Source organism: Mastigoproctus giganteus, chromosome 4 (genome assembly GCF_048544385.1).
Source record: "Mastigoproctus giganteus isolate SK-2022 chromosome 4, ASM4854438v1, whole genome shotgun sequence".
Lineage (NCBI taxonomy): Eukaryota > Metazoa > Arthropoda > Arachnida > Uropygi > Thelyphonidae > Mastigoproctus > Mastigoproctus giganteus.
The window spans coordinates 148,730,449-148,756,271 of record NC_143578.1 but is presented as its reverse complement, the minus strand read 5'-3'; the positions used below and the strand labels follow the sequence as shown (position 1 = coordinate 148,756,271).

The following is a 25,823-nucleotide window of genomic DNA, read 5'->3' as shown; positions in this document are numbered from 1 at the left end:
AAGGTCTTTCATTTATTATAATTATTTTCTCCTGTAATTAGTGTTTTTTACCCATCCCTCTTGTTAATGTTTTGCAACTCAAAATTTTGAAAATATGTTTAAAATTAGGAATTATTAATAAACTATGTTGTTAAGTGCTTTCTTGTAATGGTTCTGCAGAGTCCAGATGCTTTTTTATATTAGTTCCATTACAAGGGTTTGCCTGAGGCACTACAAACACTAGTACCGGCCCTAGAGAAATAGCACCTCTTGTCCCGTATGCCTACACTCTCCCATATGCTCAGAAGAGGGCATATCAAGATTATTTAATCTGCAAACTCATTTCCACTTCTCTGTGTCCAGTTACAGTGCTTTTTTGCATCATGCGAGGTGAGACCACTGATTATGGTCGGAGACATTTGTTTTATTCTTCTCTCCTCTTCCTGGGAAACAAAGTTGTGGAACTCCATATGTAAAGACTTCAACTCTTTTTGACATGTTAAACTTCTAGTTGAGATTTTTTAGGTTTTTGTGTGTTTTGATGGATGGTAAGAATATCAACTTCAATGTTATAACATCATGAAAGGTCCGCTTTGGATGATTCAGGCTGTCAGCATTTGCACAAATTGAGAAGTCTGTAGTGTGACCTCCAACAAAAACATCCCTTCCTGATGTACTAGTTATTTGTTTACAGAAGGTGCAATATGGCCATAGTTGCCGATTCACCTAATAAATCCCTAGACAAATAAACAAAAGGTCAAATGAATCATGAAAACAAGAATATACCTTTTGAAGGGTAATTTTCACAAACACTATAAATGTTCCCCTTCCTCTTTGAAGAGAATCATTATGAGTTTTGCTTCTGAAAACAAGTGATTCAATATAGAAGCAGTGTTTTTCAATTAGTATTAATATTAATCAGGACAAATAATGCAAGAAAGTGAACTTATTTTGTGTCATCTAAAAACAAAAAAGCCTGAGTTAATCACAGTTTATCCATTGTGAAAAAGTAATTACCCTTTTCCACCCTGAACTTTTTCATAATCTCCACTACCTTTAGATGCAACTTATTCCATTAATCAACAATGCATCACTTGAAGATGAACTTCATGAGCTCTAATCATCTATCACTTCCCAAAATTCATATCTTTATCCCCTTGTTCTGCTTTCATCTACTAATGAAAGAATTACTCCTTTGTCATTCATTTAACTGCCTTTGTTTGGTTGCTCCCAAGGTGTCTAATCTCCAGTTTCTGTAGTCCACTTCTTCATTGTTGATATTCCTCATACAAATGAACCATAGCACTCCCAATCAATTTAGTTGCCTTTCTCTGCCCAACCCCCACCCTTCTGGAAGTTCTATGTCCGTATTTATGCGAGGCATCCGCACATGAATACAGTATTCCAGTTTTGATCCCATCATAGTTTTATAAATAGAAATAATAATGTTCTACTTCCTGCTAGTAGTGGTCCTAGTGATCCCTGATTTTTCCTAGCTGCTTACTCATATTGCAAGAAAAATTTCAGGTTCTACATGTATGATAACTTCTCAATCATCCTAAATCACCTTTAACTACGAGGCCCACCCTCTGACCCCTTACTCTGTTAATTGGCTTTGGATTTCTTTTCCCCAAATGCAAACACTTAGCATTGGCATTAACATTAGCATACGAAGCAAGAAAGCAAGCTTATGCAGCATGAGTCAAAAAAAAAAAAAAAAACCCTCCCATTTCACCCCTCCATTCGTTCAAATGCCTGTCCAGCTTAGCCTAAATTTATTTAGGCTATCAGCTTTCGCAACAAAAAAAATGGAAGTCTGTTCCAGTAATCAACTACCCGCTGGCTAAAGGCAAATTTCCACACATCTATTCGACAACTATCTTTTCTCAATTTGAAACTGTTCCCCCTCAGGTTCTTAATCTGAGCAAGAGGAAGAATCCCATTTGCATTCAGCTTGATCAACCCATTCAAAGCTTTATACAGGTCAATTAGATCACCTCGCAGGTGCCTACTCCCCAGGCGCTGAAATTTGCAGAACTTAAGCCTTTCTTGGTATGAGCACCCCTTTGTTCCCCTCACCAATCTTGTTGCCCTTCTTTGTACTCATTCTAGCAACTCTACATCCTTCCTAAAATGAGGTCTGCAGACCTGTACACAGTACTCTAGGTGTGGCCTGACCATTGCCTTGTATAACGGAATAATCACCTCCCTGTCCCTGCTAGCAAAATTCCTATATATCATTGACAAGACTCCATGACCTGCACTGGCAGCACCTCTGCACTGCTCAGAAAACTTCACATTTGACTGCCCAATTACCCCCAGGTGTTTTTCACTTTCCACTTCCCTGAATGTAGTACCACACAGTTGGTACATTTCTCTTCAGTTGTTGCTACCCATATGCAGTACTTTGCATTTGTCAATGTTAAACTTCAGTTGCCACTTCTCAGCCCATTCGGGCCCTGAGTGCCAATCAATATTAGTGACCACAGCGCTTAACTCTAAATACGTTTCTCCTGAGTTTCGCAAGTCCTATAACTCCTGTGTATTATAATTAAATAAAGTAAAAAAAAAAAGTAAACTGCAGCCATTATCAACCCACTGTAGGATGGAAGCCTCTTCAACAATTCATGCTGAGGGAAAAATGGACCATAATTTGCCATGCTGGTCGAGTGTGGGTTGACAGATCGACCGTATTTAGCAGTCAGGGGCTTGAACCCAGGTCTACTCAAAGAGCATGTGCTACTGCACTTCTGCTCCTGACCACTCAGCTATGGAGGCCCTTATTATAATTAAATAGATATATTCAAATACTATAACCTAGAAAGGAAAGCCACCTTTCTTTAATCCCTCTTTTATTTGTTGTTAATACTAACCTTCTTCTTGCTTGTGTCATTAGGTGGCACCGTTGTTGCCTCCACGGGTCGGGGCTGGTAACCTGTGAGAAAAAGACAATCTCCCAGGGCCAAAAAGAGCATATCATAAGTCAAACTCAGACTTACGTGGGCTCCCAGACGCAACCCAGATATCTAAAAAGAAAGATAATTCCACAGCAGAAACTTCAAAGTGCCAAAAAACTGAGCCAGAAACCTATCCAATTCCAACTTTTTTGATCATCCACTAACTGGTGAGAATGCATTTGGCAAACTTTCTCCATTTAGAGTTCAAAAGGAATTGGAAAGTAGGACTGGATCTCCGAAATCCGTAAAAAGATTCAGGTCAGGAGGTATTCTCATTGAGACATCCAATGCCAAACATTCTGAGCGACTTCTTAGAATTAATTTCTTTGCAGGACTCCCAGTAACTACCCACAGATCACCGAACACCTCTAAATCAGTGATCTCAGACTGGGACTTACTAGATGTATCTGAAGAGGAAATGCTAGAAAAACTGAAAGAACAAGGAGTTATTCATTTCAAGAGAATCTCCACAAGAAAAGATGGCAATTTGATCTCTACCTGCAATCTGATCTTGACCTTTAATACACCGAATTGTCCATCATCCATTAAGGCCAGATATCTGATATGCAATGTCAGACCATATGTCCCAAATCCGCTATGGTGTTTCCGATGTCAGAATTACAGATATTCCCAGACAGCTTGCTGGGAAACCCCTACTTGTGCAAGATGTGGTTCAGTAGAACACGATTGCGAAAACTGTAATGCTCCTCAACCAGTATATCCAAACTGCAAAAATGATCATCCCGCTTATGCTAGAACATGAGCGCTGTAAAAGTGAGAAACTTATTTTTGTTTCTTGATAATAATGTTTATTATCAAGAAACAAAGAGAATCATCTCACCAACAACTCATGCAAACAGACGTACGTATGCCCAAGCCACCAAAAAATTCCAATCAACCGCATCACAAACTACCAGTACCCCCAAAAGAGTCTTTCTCAAATTACTTAAAAACTTTGTACAGTGCAACTCAAACCCAAGCAGTCGATACACCAATTTCCATACCACTCAAAAACCTCCACACCCTGGATCAAGGACTCTAAGAAAAACATATCCTAACTTCTAGTCACCAACAAGAGAAACACACTAAAGAAAAATATTAAACTGTCTCAGTATAATATTTTTAGAAAAGACAGAACCAATCAGAATATTGCACATGCTGGTGTAGCTGTTTTAACAAAACCACATATTCCTACCAAACAGGTCTTACTGAACTCTCTCCTCCAGGCAATATCAGTCTGTGTAGCTGCTGGCATCCATATGACAATCTGCTCCTTATACATCCCACCAAGCTATACCTTCCAACAAAATGATCTAAACAATCTTATAGCTCAACTCTCCACACCTTTCCTCATTCTGATAGATTTAACTGGTCATCACACTCTAGTGGGGTAACAACAACATTGATCAAAGAGGAAAACTAAGTGTGTAGACAATAACAACCTCCTTCTTCTAAATGATGGTTCACCTACATATGTTCAGCTTCCTTTGGAACAAGTTCTGCAATAGACTTGTCTATCTGTTCAGCAAACTTGTATCCTACTCTTAAGCGGATGATAAACAACGATCCACTACATAGCAATCATTTCCCTTTAACAATTGAATTAATTAATAAACCCTCTCATCATCCTACTAAAATTCCACATTGGCTCACTGAGAAAGCAGATTGGCAGTCCTATAAAAAATTAACTAAGCTTGATCCCGAAATAATCCAAAATTCTACAACTTATGAAGTGGTTGACATGTCACAAATACAATATTAAGTGCAGCAGAACAAACCATACCAAAACCCTCTTCAAAATTACCAATTCATCAAAACATTTGGTGGAGTAATGAATGCTTTGTGGCTAAAAATAAGCAAAGCAAAGCTTTGAATATTTTTTGCCGGACTCCAACTACAGCCAGTCTCGTTCAATATAAGCATGCTAGAGCAAGAGCGAGATATGTTAGATGTTGCATTAAAAAGGCTGCTTGGATCCGCTTCACTTCAACTATCAATCAAGCAACTCTTACACACAAAATTTGGAAAGCAATCAGAAAATGAGTGGCAAATATCAAACGACACCACATCTTTCATGGAATAAGACGTTTGATGTATATCAAACGTCTATCATGGAATGGAGAGGGCAGAATGTAAATGATCCTTCTGGAATTGCCAATATACTAGGAGAAACCTTTGCAAAAACATCAGCAACATAAAATTATACACCGACCTTCAGAAGATTGAAAACAAGTTCAGAAAAACAAAAGTTAAACTTTTCTTCAAAAGGAGATGAACAGTACAACTTACCTTTTACCATCCACAAGCTGCATAGAGCCTTGTCAACATCGAGATGCAGTGTGTAGGACCAGATAATATTCATTATTCGATGATACAGAAACTAAGTACCGAATCATTACAGTCACTTCATCTATTCAATAGACTTTCCCTGGAAGATAAATTCCCTAAACAATGGCATCATGCTACGGTCCTTGCCTTCCCTAAACCAGGTAAAGACCTAAAAAATCTCACTTATTATAGACCTATCACCATGACCAGCTGCATTTGCAAAATACTCACAAAGATGGTGAACCGTCAACTGATCTGGTACCTTGAAAACTTCAATCTGCTACATTCTGCACAATTCGGTGTTTGACAAAACAGATATACACTAGATATATTAGTAAGTCTAGAGAATTCCATTCGGAATACATTCCTCAGATCGGAACATCATGTATTAGTCTGCTTTGATATCAGTAAGGCCTATGATTTCACATGGAAGTATGGAATACTCTGTGAATTACATCGCCATTGACTTCGTGGTCACCTCCCAATTTTCATACAGAATTTCCTATGCAAGCGTACATTCCAGGTTCGATTTAAAACCACACTGTCCCAAGTATTTTCGGCGCCTCCATAGCCAGATGGGCAGGAGCAACAGTGCGTAGCACACACTTCTTGATTAGACCAGGGTTTGAGCCCGTGACCACCAAATACGGAGGATGCGGAAAGGTCAGGGAATGACCACCACATATCCCCGGAGCGATATGGTCTTAGTTGCTAATGCTCCTAAAAACCAAATAACAAACAAACAAACAAACCAAGAATTTTCACAAGAAGAAGGAGTTTCTCAAGGCTCTGTACTCAGTGCTTCACTTTTTTATAATTGCAATAAACACCATTGCTGAACAACTTCCAAACACTATTGATAAAGCACTGTTTGTAGATGACCTTAGTATTTGGTGTCATGCAAAAAACATGAATACTGTTGGGAGAAAGTTTCAAGGGGCAATAACTAAGATCTGTACATGGGTTCAGACTAAAGGATTTAAACTTTGTCCGCAAAAAATATTTGCATCCATTTTTGTCTCCAACACAAACACTCCTCCTCAATCTGGAGCTACAACTGAATCGCCAACCAGTAGCAGTTAATCCCAGCATACAGTTCTTAGGAATCACTATAGACCATAAACTTTCTTTGAGCATATCAAAAGATTAAGAACATCATGTCAACAAAAACTAAATATCATCGTGGTTCTCTCTCTGCAACTAAGTATTGCACCAATAAAACCCAACAACCAACCAACCATCTGCAACTAAGTGGGGAGCTGATCGCCTTACTTTATTATGGTTTTACAGAGCCTTAGTAAGATCGTAACTTGAATACGGAGCACCAGTGTATAGTTAGGAAAGACCTAGTGCCCTTCTCTGGCTTGACCCTATCCATCATAGTGGAATACGCATTGCCTTAGGAGCATATCGCACATCTCCAATACATAGCTTATATGCTGAAGCACGTGAACACCCTCTCTTGATCAGACGACAACAATTGATACTACGTTATGCCTATAAAATTAGATCTATGCCAGAACACTCAAACTGGCAGATACTTTTTACATCACAGCACAGCAGGTTATACCAAAAACCACCTTAATGCTAACCATCCTTTGGGTATGAGAATAAAACACCTCTTAGAAGAACTAAATTTAACCTTAGACAATGTGGCACATAGCCACCCATCCTCTCTTGCTCCTTGGAATATCACTCCACCTTCATGTGATTTACATCTACATGAATGGAAAAAATCTAAATTTCATAGAGAAAACTTCTTGCAACTATACCATGCAGTAGAGAACCAGTTTCCCAAAATTGTCATAGTACATACTGATGGATCAAAGAATGATGCCCGCATTGAAATCACTGCAGTTTTTCCAAACGTCACATTAGCCTTTCAGTTGTCACGTGAGTTCAGTATATTTTCCGCCAAACTAATAGCAATTCAGGTTGCACTGAATTACATTGAGTCCTCTGATATTAACAACAGCATAATTTTCACAGATTCTTTAAGTGCACTTCAAGCACTAAAAAACAACATGAACATCACCCACCCAGTCATGAAAGGAATAGTCACCTCTTTATATACCTTATCAGAACTTGGGAAAAACATATACTTCTGCTGGGTCCTAGGATATATGGAAATTCCTAGAAATGAACTAGCGGACAATGCTGCCAAATTGCCTCACCTACCACCCGAGAACAAGTGGAAAGTATCTCGTCAAGGCTATCGATCAATAATCCAGGAAAAATGCATGTGCCAATGGCAGTTATCATGAGAAAATCAACATAACAATAAGCTTCGAACTATCAAGCCAAACCTTAAGCAATGGCCTTCCAGCTTCAGTTCAATCTGACATCAGGAGGTAATATTGACTCGTCTACAAATAGGTCACACAAATATCACTCATGATTATCTTTTAAGAGGAAAGATACCCCCTCAGTGTCATTACTGTAATACAATGCTTTCAGTGAAACACATTCTTGTTGAATGCACAAAATATACAAGAGAATGCCAGAATCTTTGCACTCCAGCCACACCAGAAGTTCCTCCTATACTTACTTCACTTTGGAATAATGAAACAAATGTCTCAAGCATTTTTAACTTTTTCAATATGATTAAAGGAGGTGATACATCTCCTCTGGTTAGTTATAAAATTACTTTCTGGTGCTATTTTTTGCAGTTATCTCTATTTGAGAAGAAATAACATACATACTTACCATATGTATGGGGCACTATGGCCATAGTTGCCGATATGCTTAATAAATCCCTAAACAAACAAACAAACAAACAATCTCAGTCTATTTTCCCAACTTATCTAGATCCAGTAGGAGTAGCATACTGTCTTCACTGTTGTTAATGGCCCTGCCAACCTTGGTATCATCTGCAAACTTAGACATTAAACCTGATATACCTTCATCAATATAATTGATAAATATAAAAAACAACAATGGGCCCAACACTGAACCCTGGGAAACTCCACTAATAAAATTTGTCCACGAAGAGCAGTGTCCATTGATTACCACACTCTGTTGTCTCCCATCTCTTTATCCACTGTAGCAACTCACCCTTAATGCCATACCTCTCCAATTTATACAGCAGTCTTTCATGTGCAACAGTATCAAAAGGTTTCTTGAAATCCAAGTATATGATATCAAAATTATTTTTGGCATCCAGTTCCTTTGTGACCACATCATAGTATCCAATCAAATTGGTCAGACAAGACCTCCCTTTAACAAACCCATGCTGTGTCTTAACTATTACTGCAGTCTCGTCTAGATGATCCTGCAATGCTTCTTTAACCAGTGATTCCGTTATTTTTCCTGGAACGCAAGTTAAACTAGCAGGTCTGTAGTTACTTTTGTCACCTTTTGATGAACCCCCTTTGTGAATTGGTGATAGATTTGCACAACTCCAGTTCATGGGGACCTCCCCTGAGTCCAAGGAAGCTCTCATAATTAAGACTAAGGGTTTGCTTAATTCCTTTGCTGCCTACTTTAATATAACTGGATAGATCCTGTCCACCCCAGGTGCCTTCCTTATGTTTGACTTTAAAAATTTCTCCTCCACTTCCTCTCAGCGATTATAAAATCACTTAGCTCCCTGTTAGAGATTGATAATCTTCTGGCAATCCACTCATTGAATAACTCCTCATGTAGATGCAAAATACTCATTCAGTTTATCAGCTACCCGAGCATCAATAGTCAAACCATCTAGGTTAAATGGTCCAATCTGATTCATCCCTCTTTGCTGTTTTTCTTAGCATCCTTGCCAAAAATTTCTTGTAATCTGCCTTTACATGCCTAACCTCCTTTTTGATTTGGTTACAGACCAGCTTATATCTATCATAGGCTTATGTGTCATCGATTAATTTATATGTATCCCATGCATTTTTCTTTTCTGCGACATGTCTCCCAGGGGCTCACATCTTGTGAGTTTGGGCTTGGCACACCCAGGGTCCTGAGCTGGATTTTTTTTTTTTTTTTTTTTTATGTGAACCCCAAACACGAGAGGTATTAGAACCTATAGTACTTAGTACCGTGCTTGGGTTGGAGGTTGAGAAGACGAAAGAAGATATTTGTTGACATTGGACTTGAACTTCTGTAGATTGTAATTTTCAGGAAATACGTATGAAGGAAGGTTGTTCCACAAAACGGCAGTTGAATGAATAAATGAGGAAGATGAAAAGTTGGTTCTGTGGGTTTGAAGTTGGACAGTAAATGGATGTTGGCTGGTGGCGGCACGTGTTCGGACTCTTTTGAAAGAGAGAGCGGGAATTATATAAGCCAATTCGGAAGAACAGTGCCCATGGAAGTATCTGTAGAAGAGGCATGCAGCAGAAACAGTGCATCTATGAGACAGTGAGTGAAGAGACTCTGTTAGAGATGAATCATTAATTAACCTAACTGCCCTCTTCTGAATGGAATCAAGAAGCCTGAGAGAGGTTTGGGGGCACCACCCTAGATGTGGGAACAATATTCCATGGCAGGGCGGATTTGCGATTTATACAGAGTGGGTAGCTGTTTGGAAGAAAAGTAACGCCGAGAGCGAAAGAGAAAACCAAGTTTTTTTAGATGCAGAGGAAGCAATATTTGTAATGTGCTTGTGCCAAGAGAGATTAGAAGTCAGGGTAATCCCCAAAAGATATATATCCTTTTGCCTAGAAATCGGAGTGTCACTAAAGATAAGCATAGGAGCAGAAGAATCCTTTTTGCGAGATATAAATCTAAAACTCAGTCTTGTCTTATGACAAGACTGAGTTTTAGAAGGGTTGAAATCAACTAAGTTGTCTTTGCCCCACTGGAGAATTACCTGAAGATCGGCATTTAAGGAATTGGTAGCAGATTTTTGAGAAGTTGAAGTTGATTGAGCAGGACAAGGTTTCTCAAAATGGAAAGTTGAATGCAATGTGCTATCATCGGCAAAACTATGGATAGGATTTCCAGTCAATGGAAGAAGGTCATTGATATACAAGAGGAAAAGAGTGGGGGAAAGAACTGAACCTTGGGGGACACAGGCATTAGTGGAGAAGTTAGAAGACAGAGAGCCATCTACCATCACCCTCAGTGAGCAATCAGAGAGAAAACTGGATAACCAATTACTAAAAATAGTTGGCAAACCATAAGATGGAAGCTTGTTTAGAAGACCTTTATGCCAAACACGATCAAAAGCCTTTGAGATGTCAAGAGCAACTACTTGTGTTTCACTGAACCTTTCCATTGAATTAGTCCATAAATGGGTAACACAAGCCAGAATATCACCAGTGGATCGACACTGACGGAATCCATACTGGTGATCGTTGATCAGACAGAAGGTTTCTATGTAGTTTAAGAGTTGGTGGTTAATTGATTTCTCCATTACTTTAGAAAGAGTAGAAGTAATTGCAATGGGACGATAATTGGATGGGAGGGATTTGTCACCCTTTTTAGGAACTGGCTGGATATGAGCAAATTTACAAGCAGAAGGAAAAACACCTTTGGAATAAGAAAGTGAAAAAAGGCGGCAAAGAATAGGAGTAAGTTCAGGAGCACAGGTTTTGAGAACAAGTGGAGAAATACCATCAGGACCTGGAGCTTTCTTAGCATCAAGATTCATCAAAATCCTTCTGATATCCTTTTGACGGAAGACCACAGGAGGGATTGAATGGAGCGTGTTGGGAATGGTGGGAGGTATTTTACCAAGATCATTAATACATGAGCTGGAAGAAAAATGGGATGCTAGCAGGTCAGCTTTATCCTTGGCTGAAGTGACAACAGAACCATCTGGTTTGGACAGAGGTGGGAGCAGAGATGGGCAAAAGTTGCGGCCAATAGCTTTGGCAAGCTTTGGATATCATCATTCTTCTTCTTGGTGATTCCCTTCTACTTCTGACTCTTGTTCTCTCTCTCTCAGTGTAATTCAGAAATTTTTTTTGACTGGTGCAGCATAAGTCTCAGGCTTCCTTGCACCATATAGCTAATAATAATAAACAGCACTTTAAAAAAAAAAAAAAATAGGTGCCAGTACTCATTCTTTGCTATCAGAAAAAATTGAAAATTAAAAGGACACGAAAGGTAAAAGTACAGTACTCTAAAAAATTATTTCCTGATATTGTTACTTAGTAGTAATGTTTTTGGAATAAGGACAACAAATTAAGTATATTAACACTGTTTACTAAGCATAAATTTATTATTCAAGTATATAAAAAATTAGTAAATGTTTAAAAAATAAGTAAAAAAATAAGTAAAAATGGGTAAAAAAATAAGTAAAAATGGGTAAAAAAATAAGTAAAAATATTTTCATAATACAGTTTTTGTAGAATATTCCAAGTTTTTTATTGAGTTCTTATCCAACACACTACGTCAACTTCTTACCGTTTGTGTTTGTTGCTGAATGACGTTTCCGAAGCAGCCACAATTCGACATATTTGCTGGATCGAAGTGAGTCAGTGGTGGGCCTACAGTTTAGTGAAGAAACTGTTTTTGTCATCAACGAAGCACTGGTTGGGCTGGTGATCAGATTCATTTGTGAAAATCCTCGTTCACATTCACTTGATGAAACTGGCATCGTACTCAGAGCGTTCATCAAATGCTCTTGAGTTTTTCCAAAACTGTCTTTTCGATTAGGTATTCCCGAAATGGATGAATTGTATCTTTCATTTAACTGAAGCCAAATTGAGAATTTTCTCACTTCATTCTCACCAAATGCCAACATTTCATGTTTAGAAGCTTCATTGTCCTCATTTTCCTTCTCTTTTGATCAATATCGTGACTAGTTCTTAAATTTAAATTTCTTTATTTTTTGAAACTGTCCAAAATATCATTGTCATTTGAATTATTCAGCTACTGTGACCATGTAAACAGAGAGAGGGAAAATGTACGGAAAATGTGTATAACGCACTTCTGGGGAACAACAGATGATCATTTGTCTGGGTAAAAGAAAATCGCTCTCTCCTAATTCTTGAACGGGGTGCTTACAGTTGATTCCCAGCAATGTCCAACCTATGGCCCGTGCAGAAAGTGAATTAAAACAGCATTTTAAATTTTACTAATTATCAAAAAATTCTCATTAAGTGAGCATTTAAAGGCAAAAGTAAGGTATTTTTTGAAAAACAAAAGAAAGTCATATTTTTATAATTTTAATAAAATCTAAAAAAATAAATAAGTGACAGAGATTTGTTACACATAAAAGTATTGGGAATTTGCATTTTTTATATATAGCCTGAAAATAAAAAAAAAACGGTAACATGAAAACAGAATCTTCCTTTTACATGTAAAAAGATATGGGAAAAAATGTAACACTAATTTTTCTTGAAACACTCGGTGCGGCCCCCAAAATATGTACAAGAAATGGTTGGACAACATTGCAATAAAATGTGAACCAGGGCTCATTGGGAATGCCCCTTGATCCGCTCACTGTTGGCCAGCACGACTTCTCCGTATGTGGGACAGGTGGATGGATAGGTTTTACTAGGTACCACTAAGTTGTAGAATGTAATCCTTCTAGCTCTCTCAATTCTTGCTTAGTAGCAGCACTAATTTCCTAAATTGGCTGAAGGCCAGAAGTGCAAACAGTGTGTACACAGTTAAGTATCTCCTAAGCCATTCATTATATGAAAATTTTGTTTGCTCAACTGAAACTATTTTAAATGTAATTTCCAAGGGGATTGAAAAAAAAATTCGCTATAAAAGGAGTTCATTAAACAGAAGTCCGACTAAGTAATTTAGAATTCTAAAAATGGTTATAAAGTTTTATATAGAAGATATCTTAACAATAGACAGTGAGATGCAAATTTAGTTAAATAACTTTAAACTTATTTGAAAAGTAGGTAAACATGCGAAAAAATTTAGGGAATTTTACAAATTTTGAAGTGCGTTGCATCCAAATGTCACATGTCACTGTTAATAAAGGTTCCGGTATGCCGTACTGTTGCGTACCATCTCAAAAAAAGCACTGATAATAAATAATAATAATAATTAGTTCATCTGACATCCATTTAAGCTTAAACCTTGAACAATATTTCTTAGTTGGTATGAAAAGCCTAGTAGCTTCCAAGATTAATTCTTTGAATGCTTCTCATTTTGAATTTGCTGTTGGTAACATCATCAGTTGGTCCCACCATATAGAATTTAAATACTGTCTCAGACATCTGTAGTCGGGTAAAGAGAAGGGTTTTATGAAAGCAAAAACTCTTCCCTTTAACCCTGATGGTAGTTACCTCTTATCTCCCATTATAAGACATTCTGATTTACTGGCCACTCTATTTCTCTGCACAATTGCTCATTATACTCATCAGATTCATTAGGCCTATCACACACCTACTCTTATTTTTCCTTTCCCTGTGCTTATGTCACACCAAACAGACTCAACATTGCATTGTTCACCAACATCAATTGGATGCACTTCCTTAGATTTTATGTGTTTCTTATCCATCCTGTACACATTGTACTCCCTAAATTCCAATTCTGCACTGCTTATATCTGTGTGACACCACGTCTCTGATATCCCAACAATATCTGCCTTTGATGTCTTGACTAGCACTTCAAGCTCATCAAATTTATTAACTATACTCCTAGCATTGATGTACATGCAAGTATACATGCACCTGTTCCTACTCTTAGTTACCCTAACACAGCCCATGTATTTACTTGTTTCACTATGACTCCCAGTAGTCCTGGAAATCTCCATTACTTTCCTTTCCAGGCTGCTGCTCATTCTAATAGAAGCAGTGCAAAAATCACTTTTGCCTCTGCCTGCAGCCACTGTTAACCTTTTAATCTGTGTATCCCCCCACAAGCTAGCAGTTTTTTGACCCACCTAACACTGCCTCAATAGCATCAACAAATATTCTTGCACCCTTTCTATTTAAGTGTACCCCATCCCTGTAGAAGCAATCTCTCCTGGCAACACTTCCATTATCATCTTTCAGATCATATGTTTAACTGATCATTTTGAAAAAGCATAGATTAGTCCCAAGGACCTTCCTATTTAAAATCTTTGATATAAGAATTTTAATATTATAGCAATCTGTAAACTCTGCACAAGGAGAAACTTACCAGTAAGTGGTCAAACTAAATGGAAATTCTCAAAAGCTGACTGGAATAATTATGCATCCTGCATTACACTAAATGATGATATTATCGAGCATCACCCTATAGATGATGCTGTTAAACACATTACAGACCAGTCTTTGGAAGCTGCTACTACTACCATTCCTCAAACTTCAAAAAAGGATCCAAACACAAAAACTACTGGTGCAATTCAGCGTGTAACACTGCTAAGAGAGAAAAGAACAAGGCAGGGAATCAGTTTCAAAAGAATCCAACCACTGCCAATCTTATTATCTACAGAAACTTAAAGCTCATGCCAGTTACATTCGGTAAAAAGCTAAAAAAAGAACTTTAGATTCATTTTGCCTCATCTGTCACTAAAGACACAAGTGCAGGACTTATGCAGGACTGGTGGAAAATAAGATGCCTTACTGGAAAGTTTCCAGCAATTCCTTACTCAATCATCGTCTATAGAGGACAGGAGGTAACCCTTCCTGAGGATATTGCAAACATCCTTGCAGAATCTTTTGCTCACCATTCTTCATCAATCACATATGATCCAATTTTCCAAAAAGCCAAATAAATAGCTGAAAAATATATAATAAATTTTTGAATGAAGTCATCCCTCTCTTATAATGAACCATTATCCATTTTTGAATTAGAAGAATCTTTAAAAAAATCAGCCAATAGTGCACCTGGTTCAGATGGCATATTCTACCTAATGTTAAAGAATCTAAATGAAAGAACTCATTACTCTCTCCTAAAGCTTTTCAACCTAATATTTGTCGCAAATTACTTTCCCAATTCCAAGCGACATTCTGTAGTTCTACCCATTCCAAAGCCAGGAAAAGACCAATCAGACCCGCATAATTATAGACCAGTCTCACTTACTATCTGCTTAGGTAAGACTCTGGAAAAAATGGTGCACAGTTGCCTCACCTGGTATCTGGAAACTCAGACTACTATGAACAACAATCAGTTTGGATTTCGTAATAATAGATCTACCCTAGACCTTATAAAGGCTGAGGAAAATGTTAAAAATGCATTCATAAAGAATTAACATTTGGTCATGGTGAGCTTAGATATAGAGAAAGCCTTTGAAACCATGTGGCATCATGGCACCCTTCATGTCCTACATGCCTAGGACTAAGAGAACATTTACGATCATTAATTCAGAGCTTTCTCAAATATCAAACCTTCCAGGTCCATTATCGAAGTGCACTCTCCAAATCTCCATACAGGAGGAAGGGGTCTCACAAGGGTCAGTCCTCAGTGCCACACTCTTCGCAGTTAGAATACACACTCTAACAACAACCATCCCAAATTCTGTAGAAACTTATCTTTATGCCGATGACCTCACTATATCCAATCATTCACAAAATATGTACTTCGTTGAAAGGAAACTCCAATTATCAATAAATAAAACACAATCATGGATGTTACAGAATGGTTACAGACTATCTCCACAGAAAAGTTTTGCTATACACTTCTGCAAGAAGTGAAAACTGCACCCTGATTCTGAATTGCACCTGGAAAATCATGCTATTCCAGTCAATGACAACATTAGATTCCTTTTTTTTTAATATTAGACAAGAAATTAAACTTCCTGAAACACATACAGCATGTACAAACTATTTGTTTAAAGAAAATGAATATCCTTAGAGTGCTTTCTGCAATGTCATGTGGAGCTGCCCTATACTCACTTCTTCACCTGTATAAAACTATAATCCGATACAGATTAGACTATGGTGCACCCATATATGACTCAGCTAGAAAATCAGCATTACAGTCCCTCAATACCATTCAACATGCACTTAGAATAGCTTTAGGTGCCTTCTAGAATGTTGCCAATCCCTAGTCTATATATTGATGTACATCAACCTCCATTATTCTTTCGGAGACAGATGCTGCTGCTTATGGATGCAGCCAAACTTTTGAGTCTACCCTCACATTCCATCTGGCCTTACCTCTTAACCCATCTTTCTTAAATTTCTACAGGAATGAACCAAATGAAAATAACCTGGCTGGAATCAGATTGAAGGATGTAGAGCAGAATTGGAGTGTCCCACTAGACAATATCCACCCAGACACTGGAGAAATGGAGCCCCCATGGTTTAATTCAAAGCTTTATGTGATGACTTTTTTTTGGAAATGGGGAAAACCAAGCACTGGACAATTAAAACATACAGCAGCTACATTCAACTCATTCATCAGCAAACACACACTGTCTGCAAATATATACTGATGGATCCAAATCTGATACATGTGTAGGTGCTGCAGTGGTTCTTCCCATTTGTGCCTAAAACTTTTCCCTAGTTGCAGTATTTATACTGCTGAACTCCATGCAATAAAAATGGCTATCGAACATGTCAATAACAGGTCTAATGAAGAGATAATAATCTATACCAAGTTCTTGAGTGCCATAACTTCTTTACAACATAAATGTCTGGACTCTCACCCTATTTTAAAAGAAATCAGAGCACAGTTAAATAATCTCACAGAATACAACTCAGTGGTAAGATTCTGCTGGATTCCTGGACATGCTGGGATCCAGGGAAATGAGAAAGCAGATCAAGTAACAAAAAGTCCAGTAAACCTCGTGTCTTCACTTGCCTCATTTCCTTATATGGACTGAAAACTTATCATAAAACAGTTGTATTGACCAATGGGCATCAGTATAGCAGCAACAACCTCATAGTAAACTCTTCCAAATAAAGAAAAGTCAGAATACTGGAAATCTAGTTCACGATTAAACAGACGACCAAAGGTTGTCCTTGCAAGAACACGCATTGGGCACTCCCCATATCACTCGCCTCCACTTTTTGACAGGTGATGAACCTCCTCACTGCCGTCACTGCCCTGCCCTACTAACAGTGAAACATATCCTCCTCAAGTGTCCCCATAATCATGCTGCTCGATTAACAAATTTTAAATCAGCTTTAACCCAAAACAATTCATTAGAGATGAACCATATTCTCAGTGATGATGCAAATCTGTCTGACTTATTTAATTTTTTTAAAACAAATTCATTTATATGAACTTATCTGACACATGATCAAAATTTATATGAACTTATCTGACACATGATTCATTTATATGAACTTATCTGACACATGGAAAAAAAAAAAAAATTCATTTGCGGAATTACTGTGATAGGCACAATTTGGCCTTAGTTACCTTTGTGCCAATAAACGCCCATTAAAACCAACCACCAAACTAATATTATAGCAGTAATTAACTAGATTTGTCAGGGAATGCTTTCAGCAACTTGTGCTGGGATGCCTTTAGAAGGATTTCATTCTTATGAAAACATTTGTGTATGGTATCCTTAATCACTGATTTGTTAGCTTATACAAAAAAGAAATTAAAAAAAAAATTCAAAAAGTGAAACATTATTTAACTTTTTTATAAAAAAAAAAAAAAGTATATATATATATATTTGATAAGTATTGCGATCCAAAACTAAAAAAGGATTTAGATCTCATATTGTGAACACCTTCGCAACCCATTGTGAAGGCATTCACAACTCGTTCTGATATTGCATATTGAATAAACAATGCTACACCAGTAGAGAAGACTAAAATTACTTATTCTTGGTGGTTAACACTGCCCAGATAGTACCATTTCAAAGCTTGTTGGCCTCTCATCGGTGAGCAGGTAGTTAGTACCCCGGTGATGCAATGAATGACAACCTATTTATGAAGTATAATTGGCATCTCTCAGCCCAAAGAGCCAAGCGACTCATCAAACTGAGTCTAAAAGCAAATTTCAAAGCGCCTTCTCTAGAATTAGCAGTTTTCAGAAATTTTCAAGTGTTTATTCACTAAATTATTTCTTTTGTACTCTTCCGAATAAAGAAGTAAGCTTTTCAAAAAGAAAAGAAAGGTACCTTTCTTCTTCTTGTATATAGAACTAACCACTAATCTCTTATCGCTTGGTCACTGGTTGCACCGCACCTGCCTCCACATGACAGAGCTGGTAACCAGTTATCCTCCAGAGCTAAAAGGAGCAACCATGGATTATGACAACTACCCAGCACTTGAGCCTAGATGCTCATTTCATGACACGAATGAAACCGAACGTGATGCATCCCAATCCAAGAGACTACACAAAAATGAGAATCAGCAAGAATATCCAACATTCCTCATATTACATTCTCTTTCATCCAAACCTTTGAGTGCCCTTTCACCATTTCTAATTCAGAAATGTTTGGAAAGTGTGGCTGGTTCACCGAAAATGGTGAAAAGACTCCGATCTGAAGATCTACTAGTTTAAAAGGCTAAATATCAGCATTCTCGGGCTCTACTGATATTGTGAACTTTTGGCAGAATACCTTTACAGGTATTCTGCCAAATGCTACATTAAATAGCTCCAAAGGAGTAATAGCAGAGTGGAATATGATGAATGTCACTGAAGATGTGATAGTAAAAGAATTACAAGAGCAAAAAGTCGTTCAAGCAAAACGAATAATGTTCAAAAAATATGGTGAACTTGTTCCCACTAGGAACATTATTCTAACGTTTAGTACACCAACCTTACTATCATGTGTGAAAGCTGGATACCTTAATTGCCGAGTGCATCCCTACATTCACAACCCAATCAGATGTTTCAAGTGTCAAAAATTTGGACACTCGCAAAGAGTATGTCGAGGGGTACTATCTGCCTGAACTGTGGATCCAAAGCCCATTCACAAATGGATTGCACTGCAGAAATGCCACAATGCCCAAATTATAAAGGCCAGCATCCTGCATATTCAAAAGCATATGAACTCTGGAGGGTGGGAATAAAGATCCAAAAATATAAAGTTGAACAAAAGTTCACCTACCAAGAAGCTAGGAGGCAAGTTATGCTCAACATGCCAAAAGTTACATATGCTGCAGCATCCAAAAAATATCAGTCAACTGCAACAGCTGCCCTTGTGCCTTTAAATATCAATACCAATCAACTGCAACACAAACGGCAGTCACAGTACCCCCATCTGTCTCGTTTGCCAATTGGGCTTGATCAGTGCTTTCGTCCCCACAACCGCCATCTACAGAACAATGTAAAGTAACTTGTGCTAGTTATACTCCACTAACAGTCCCACCAACTGCAACTGATACTCTGCTAGAAACTACAAAATTGAAAGCATCAGCCTCAAACACTGCAGACCAACCATGCTCAGGAAATATTGATATGGATACTGGTACCCTGCAAGATGAGCCAATCTTAGATTTACATGCAGAAGACAACATGGACATTGGGAGCCCTACTTTCAAAACAAAGAAAGGATGAAACTAGATCAATTCAAACAAGCTGGATACAAAAAACAGGCAGAACCATCTACAACCACTAAAACTAAATAATGCAGAACATTATACAATGGAAATGTAGAGGTATACAAAGCAATATTTTTGATATTTATGATCTAATCAAACAGCATAGTCCAATTATCCTCTGCCTGCAAGAAACCAATCTAACCCCACAGGTGACTCCAATGATTAAAAACAATAGTATCTATCAACAAGACAGAAGTAATACTAACTCAACAAGAGGAGGTGTAGCCATGCTTGTTGACAATGAAGTTCCTACAAAACAGATCCCACTGCAGACCACATTATAGGCTGTAGTGGTACATATTGTTTTCAGTTTTATGTTAACCGTTTTATGTTTACCTCTCCCCAAACAAACAATTTACTGTAAAAGAGTTGGAGGAGTTTATAAAGCAGCTTCCATCTCCTTTCATTCTTCTAGGAGATTTCAATGGGCTCCATCCTATGTGGGTATCTCCCCAGATAAACAAATGAGGAAAACTCATTGAAATATCTCACATTATAAAATAGTGGTGCTAACACTTATATTCACTTTCCCACCAGAGTATCTATTGCCATAGACCTATCAATGTGTTCTCCAAAACTGTTCCCAATTATTCAGTGGTTAGTGTTAAGTAATCCACTGAATACTGATCATTTGCAAATTTCAAACAAATAAAACCTCACATATAGCCAGCCACATAAAATGGAAATTTACCAAGGCAGATTGGATCAAGTTCACCAATGCAATTTTCTTTTATCATAAAAAGCCAGCCTATAGATGATGTTACTGACCACATTACTTCACAGATAATAACAGCTGCAACCTGTGCTATACCCAAAACCACAGTTGGTCCTCACAGATATGCCAATATCTGGTAGAATGATGCATGCATTATGCTATAAAAGAACAGAATAAAGCTTGAAATGTGTTTCGGAAGTACCCGACAACTAACAACCTGATTAACTTTAAGAAACTTAAAGCTAAGGCACGTTACATGCAAAAAGTGGCAAAAAAGACCCTTGAAACCGGTTTGCTTCCACCATTACTAAAAATACAGACAGTAGAAAAATCTGGGACAAAATTAAAAAAACTGAATGGTAAATCCATCCTGAAATTAACACCCATTATAAGTTGGAAGGGTAAATACTTCTCCTCTCCAGTGGAAATCACAAATGCCCTTTCAGAATGCTTTTCTGAAATCTCTGCCACATCAGCATATGAGCCAGCCTTTCAACAGGTAAAAGCCAATGCAGAAAAATATAAGTTGAACTTCAATACAACAGCATCTCTTCCATATAATCAACCGTTTACATTTTATGAACTAGTGAGCTCCCTAAATGAAGGTCAGCTAATAGTGCACCTGGGCCTGATAGGATAAACTATTTGATGCTTAAACACCTAAACAAAAGGGCTCTGAATTCATTACTGACCTATTTTAACTGAATATTTTCAGAAGACTACTACCCTCTTTCTTGGTGCCACTCTATAGTCCTAACCTTTACTAAACCTGGAAAGGATCAATCAGATCCACGAAACTATCAGCCAATATCTCTTAGCAGTTGCCTTGGTAAGACATTAGAAAAAACTATTCACGCTCGATTAGTATGGTACCTAGAAGCTCATTCGATAATGAACAAGAATCAGCTTTAGAAAAAATCAGTGAACTCTAGACTTTATGATCAAGGCAGAAGGCGCCTCCGTAGCCAGGTGGGCAGGAGCAGCAGTGCGTAGCACATGCTTCTTGATTAGACCGGGGTTCGAGCCCGTGATCACCAAATACGGAGGATGTGGAAAGGTCAGGAAATGACCACCACATATTCCCAAAGCAATATGGCCTTAGTTGCTAATGCTCCCAAAAAAAAAAAAAAAAAAAAAAAAAACAAATAACAAAAACAATCAAGGCAGAATCCAACATATGAAATGCTTTTATCCATAAAGGACATCTTGTCATGGTCTGCCTGGATATTGAAAAAGCCCTTGATACCACCTGGCACTACAGCATTCTTCAAAATCTATATGCCACAGGACTCTGGGGTCAGCTTCCACTAATCATACAAAGCTTTCTCCAAAAAAGAACCTTTCAAGTGTATTACTGCAATTCTCTATTCTGTACATTTGTTCAAGAAAAAGGGGTCCCACAAGGATCAGTTCTTAGTGTGACACTCTTTGCAGTTAAGCTAAACAATGCAACATAGAATATTCCAGTTAATTTTGACACATATCTATATGCCGATGACCTTACAATATCCTGCCACTCAAAAAATATGCGCTCCATCGTGCGTCAATTGCAACTCTCAATAAATAAAATAGAACCATGAGCATCCTACAATCAATGGCTATCGCTCTCTGCAACAAAAACAACTGCTATCCAGTTTTTCAAAAAACGTCAGCTCCATCCAGATCCTGAGCTAAGGTTAGGAACTCAACCAATAGCACTTAGCAAAAATATCCGGTTCTTGGGCCTAGTGCTCGACACTGAACTTAACTTTCAGGCATATATAATGCAAATGCAAACTCAGTGCATGAAAAAGTTGAATATCCTGAAAGTTATCTCTTCTATGGCATTGGAAGCTGATCGCTTCACACTTTTACACCTATATCGAACCTTGATAAGATTTCGTCTAGACTATAGAGCCCCAGTTTATGATTCTGCACACGAGACAGTGCTGGCTTGGTTCAATCCAGTCTGGCATAGTGCTCTCAGGATTGCTTTAGGAGCTTTTAAAACATTCCCAGTGCAAAGATTGTATATAGATGCCAATGAATTCACTCCAACAACAATTGGCATCTCCCATTGTGGAGTTATACTTCATAACTGAGTTATCACTCATTGTATCACTAGAGTACCTACATGCTCTCCATTGAGAGGCCAACATGCTTCGAAACAGTGCCATCTCGATGGTATAATCTGCGAAGACTAATGTTACTTATGTTAAAATGTTAAAAGAGATAAATTTTAAAAATGTTAAAAGAGGTAAAAGAATTAAAATGTTAAAAGAGGTAAAAGAATTAAAATGTTAAAAGAATGAAATTAAATTTAAATGTACTGAAGACTGAACTAGCTGGAGATTTTAGAAAGGCAATTGACAGGGAGATAGTGGATGGAAAGGAAATAGAAGTGGAGGAGAGATGGGAAAGATTTTAAAAGATTGTATTAGGAGTATCAGAAAGAAAATTAGGCACAGTAGATCAAAAAAGGATAAGGAAGCCATGGATCACAGAAGAAATGATAAATAAAATGGAGAAAAGAAGAAAATGGAAGCACCAAAGTTCAGAAGAGGCAAGGATTAAATATAGGAGTTTAAACAATGAACTTAGAAGGGCAACAGATGAAGCAAGAGAAAATTGATGAGAAGAACAGTGCAGAGAACTAGTGGAAATGGCAAGAAGAGGAAGTGATCTAATATATGAAAAAGTCAAGAGCTAAACAAATAATATTGGAACAGGTGGAAAGATGCAGCTACTTGGGAAGTATAGCGGCAGAAAATGGAAAAAGCCTGGAGGAAATAAAAACAAGAATTGCAATGGGCAAAGAGGCATTTAGTAATAGAAAAGAACTGTTGAGAAGAAACTTCAAGAAGGAATTAAGAAAGCAAATGGTGAAAATATTAATATTAACTGTTGTACTATATGGATCAGAGACATGGACACTAGGAAGAGAGGGGATTAGATGGCTAGAAGCTTTTGAGATGTGGGTGTGGAGAAGAATAGAAAGGGTGAAATGGGTGGACAGAGTGAGTAATGAGGAAGTCTTGAGGAAAGTAGGAAAAGAGTAGGAGTTGAGCAGATGGGCTGAGAGGTGGCAAATGAAATTTAACATTGACAAATGTAAAGTACTACATATGGGAAGCAGTAATCCCAGAATAATGTATCAACTCTGTGGTACCACACTGACAGTGGTAGAGAATGAAAGGGACCTGGGGGTGGTTGTGCAGGCAGATATGAAGTTTTCTGAGCAGTGCAGATGGGCTGCAAGAGTAGCTCATGGTGTCTTCTCATTGATATACGAATTTTTCTAGCAGGAATAAGGAGGTGATTATCCCCTTATATAAGGCAATGGTCAGGCCACACCTTGAGTACTGTAAACAGGTCTGGAGGCCTCATTTTACGAAGGGTGTAGAGCTGTTGGAACGAGTACAGAGAAGGGCAACAAGATTAGTGAATGAATAAAGGGTTGCTCTTACGAAGAAAGGCTTAAGTTTTGTAAATTACAGTGTCTGGAGATGTCTAGTCTCCAGTGTCTGGAGACTAGACAACTGCAAAGTGATTGAGGTGTATAAAGCCTTGAATGGTTTGAGCATGCTCAATGCGGATGGGATTCTTCCTCTTGCTCAGAATAATCACCTGAGAGGGTATAAATTCAAATTGAGGAAATTTGAATTTATGCAAATCTATCCTGATGTAGGATAGATGTGCAGAAGTTTGCCTTTAGCCAGTGGGTGGGTGATTGGTGGAACAAACTTCCATCTGTCATTGTAGAAGTTGATAGCTTAAATAGATTCAAGGCAGAACTTGACAAACATTTGGAGTGAGTGGATGGGTGAAATAAGGGTTTTTTTTTGTTTTTTTTTGGCTGATGCTATATAAGCTTGCTTTCTTGCATCATGCGGGTAACTTAATGGCACATTGAATTGGACACTTTTAAATGAGATTTGATATATTTTGTTCATGTTCTTTTTGAAATTAACTTTTTCTCTTAGTCCTGTAGGTAAAATTGGAAGTAAAATTAGCATACAAATTGGAAAGTTGATTCAAAATCAACTATTTTTCAGCATTAAACAGTATTTTTATTTTATTCTTTTGGTAGTATTATTAATGAGCATGAAATAGGTAAATGTAACAAAATCTTACACAAAGTTCCCAGCTGAATATTAATATTGTTCATTATGTTTATGTTGCTGGCTACTTTCAAGAAAATTTTGTTGAACAGCACCCCTTTTGTGACTGTCATCCATTAGTTGTAATTATTGTTAACATTACATTACATAAGTTTAAATATTTTAATAGTAATACTGAACTTTTTTTTTTTAGATAGTACTGTATATGTGATATCTTCAAGTATTAGGTCATTACAACCAGTGCATGCTCTACTATAGGTCAGAACCAAAATCGTGAATGTATTTGGTTAACAACTTATTTTGAAGAGTATGAGCGTTAAGCTGAAACACAGACATTTAATTTTATCAATTAACATTAAAGCTGACGCTGACTATAGCTCATAGTCTTAGTTACATTGGTGCAATAGCAAACAACAACAGTACTGGAACTCCTGAAAAAAAAAATAATATAAATAAAATTCTATGTACAGTTTCAGATCTGTACAGGCTATTTCTTAATTTGTCAACCTACAGCAGCATTCTGTGATGTTATTAGAATTTTTCTTTCTATTTTTTTGCATTTGCTCTTTCTAACAGAAAATAAACTATAAACTAATTATTATTTACAGAAAAAAATATGTTTATAGAGGATGTGCTTGCAGTCTTATTTCTCTTTTAGATCGACCTTCACCACCAGAAGGACCATTAGAGATTACCGAGGTCACCAAAGATTCAGCTCAGCTCACTTGGAAAATGCCTTCTGATGATGGTGGTTGTAGTATTAAACATTATGTAATCGAAAAAATGGATGCTTCTCGTGGTACTTGGGTTGAAGCTGGCACCTCTGTCAGTCTTACATATAAAGTTATCCGCTTAGTTCATCACAAGACATATCAATTCAGAGTCATTGCTGTTAATGAAATCGGTGAATCTGACCCACTAGAGAGGGAAGATGGAATTGTAGCTAAAGATCCGTATGGTAAGAACATACGTTTTTTGTTTCAATGATAATTAATAGTGATTATGTTGTAGCACCATTCTTTTCCAGTCACTACCAGATTTATATAATTTTTATCCTTTGAATTAACAATTTTACCATCCCTATGCAGTATTGACTACAGTATATGCAGTATAGGCTACAGTGGCACTGCGTGTAATGGCTGTGCTTAAATGTGCTCTCAGTTTATTAAAATTTGGTGGGTTTAAGCATATCACCCCAGGGACTCACATCTGGTGAGTATGGGCTTGGCAAACCGGACCCATCGATATCAAGTGGACCAATCTGATTCATCCCGTTCCTGCTAGAGTTTACATAAGTAAAGAGCTCTTTGCTGTTTTTCTTTGCATCCCTTGCCAAAGATTTCTCGTAATCTGCCTTCGCCTGCTTAACCTCCTTTGTAACTTGGTTACAGATCAACTTGTATCTATCATA

The 25,823-nt window shown here is 37.6% G+C and overlaps 1 protein-coding gene across 1 annotated transcript in view; it reads left to right on the top strand.

Moving 5' to 3' along the window:
• The window catches only part of LOC150087120 (twitchin-like), a 3,511,780-nt gene that overhangs the window by 2,106,285 nt on the left and 1,379,672 nt on the right, over window positions 1–25,823 (top strand). The window contains 1 exon segment of the mRNA XM_090372971.1: window positions 25,071–25,370. Within this exon segment, the coding sequence (XP_090229097.1) occupies window positions 25,071–25,370 (300 nt within the window).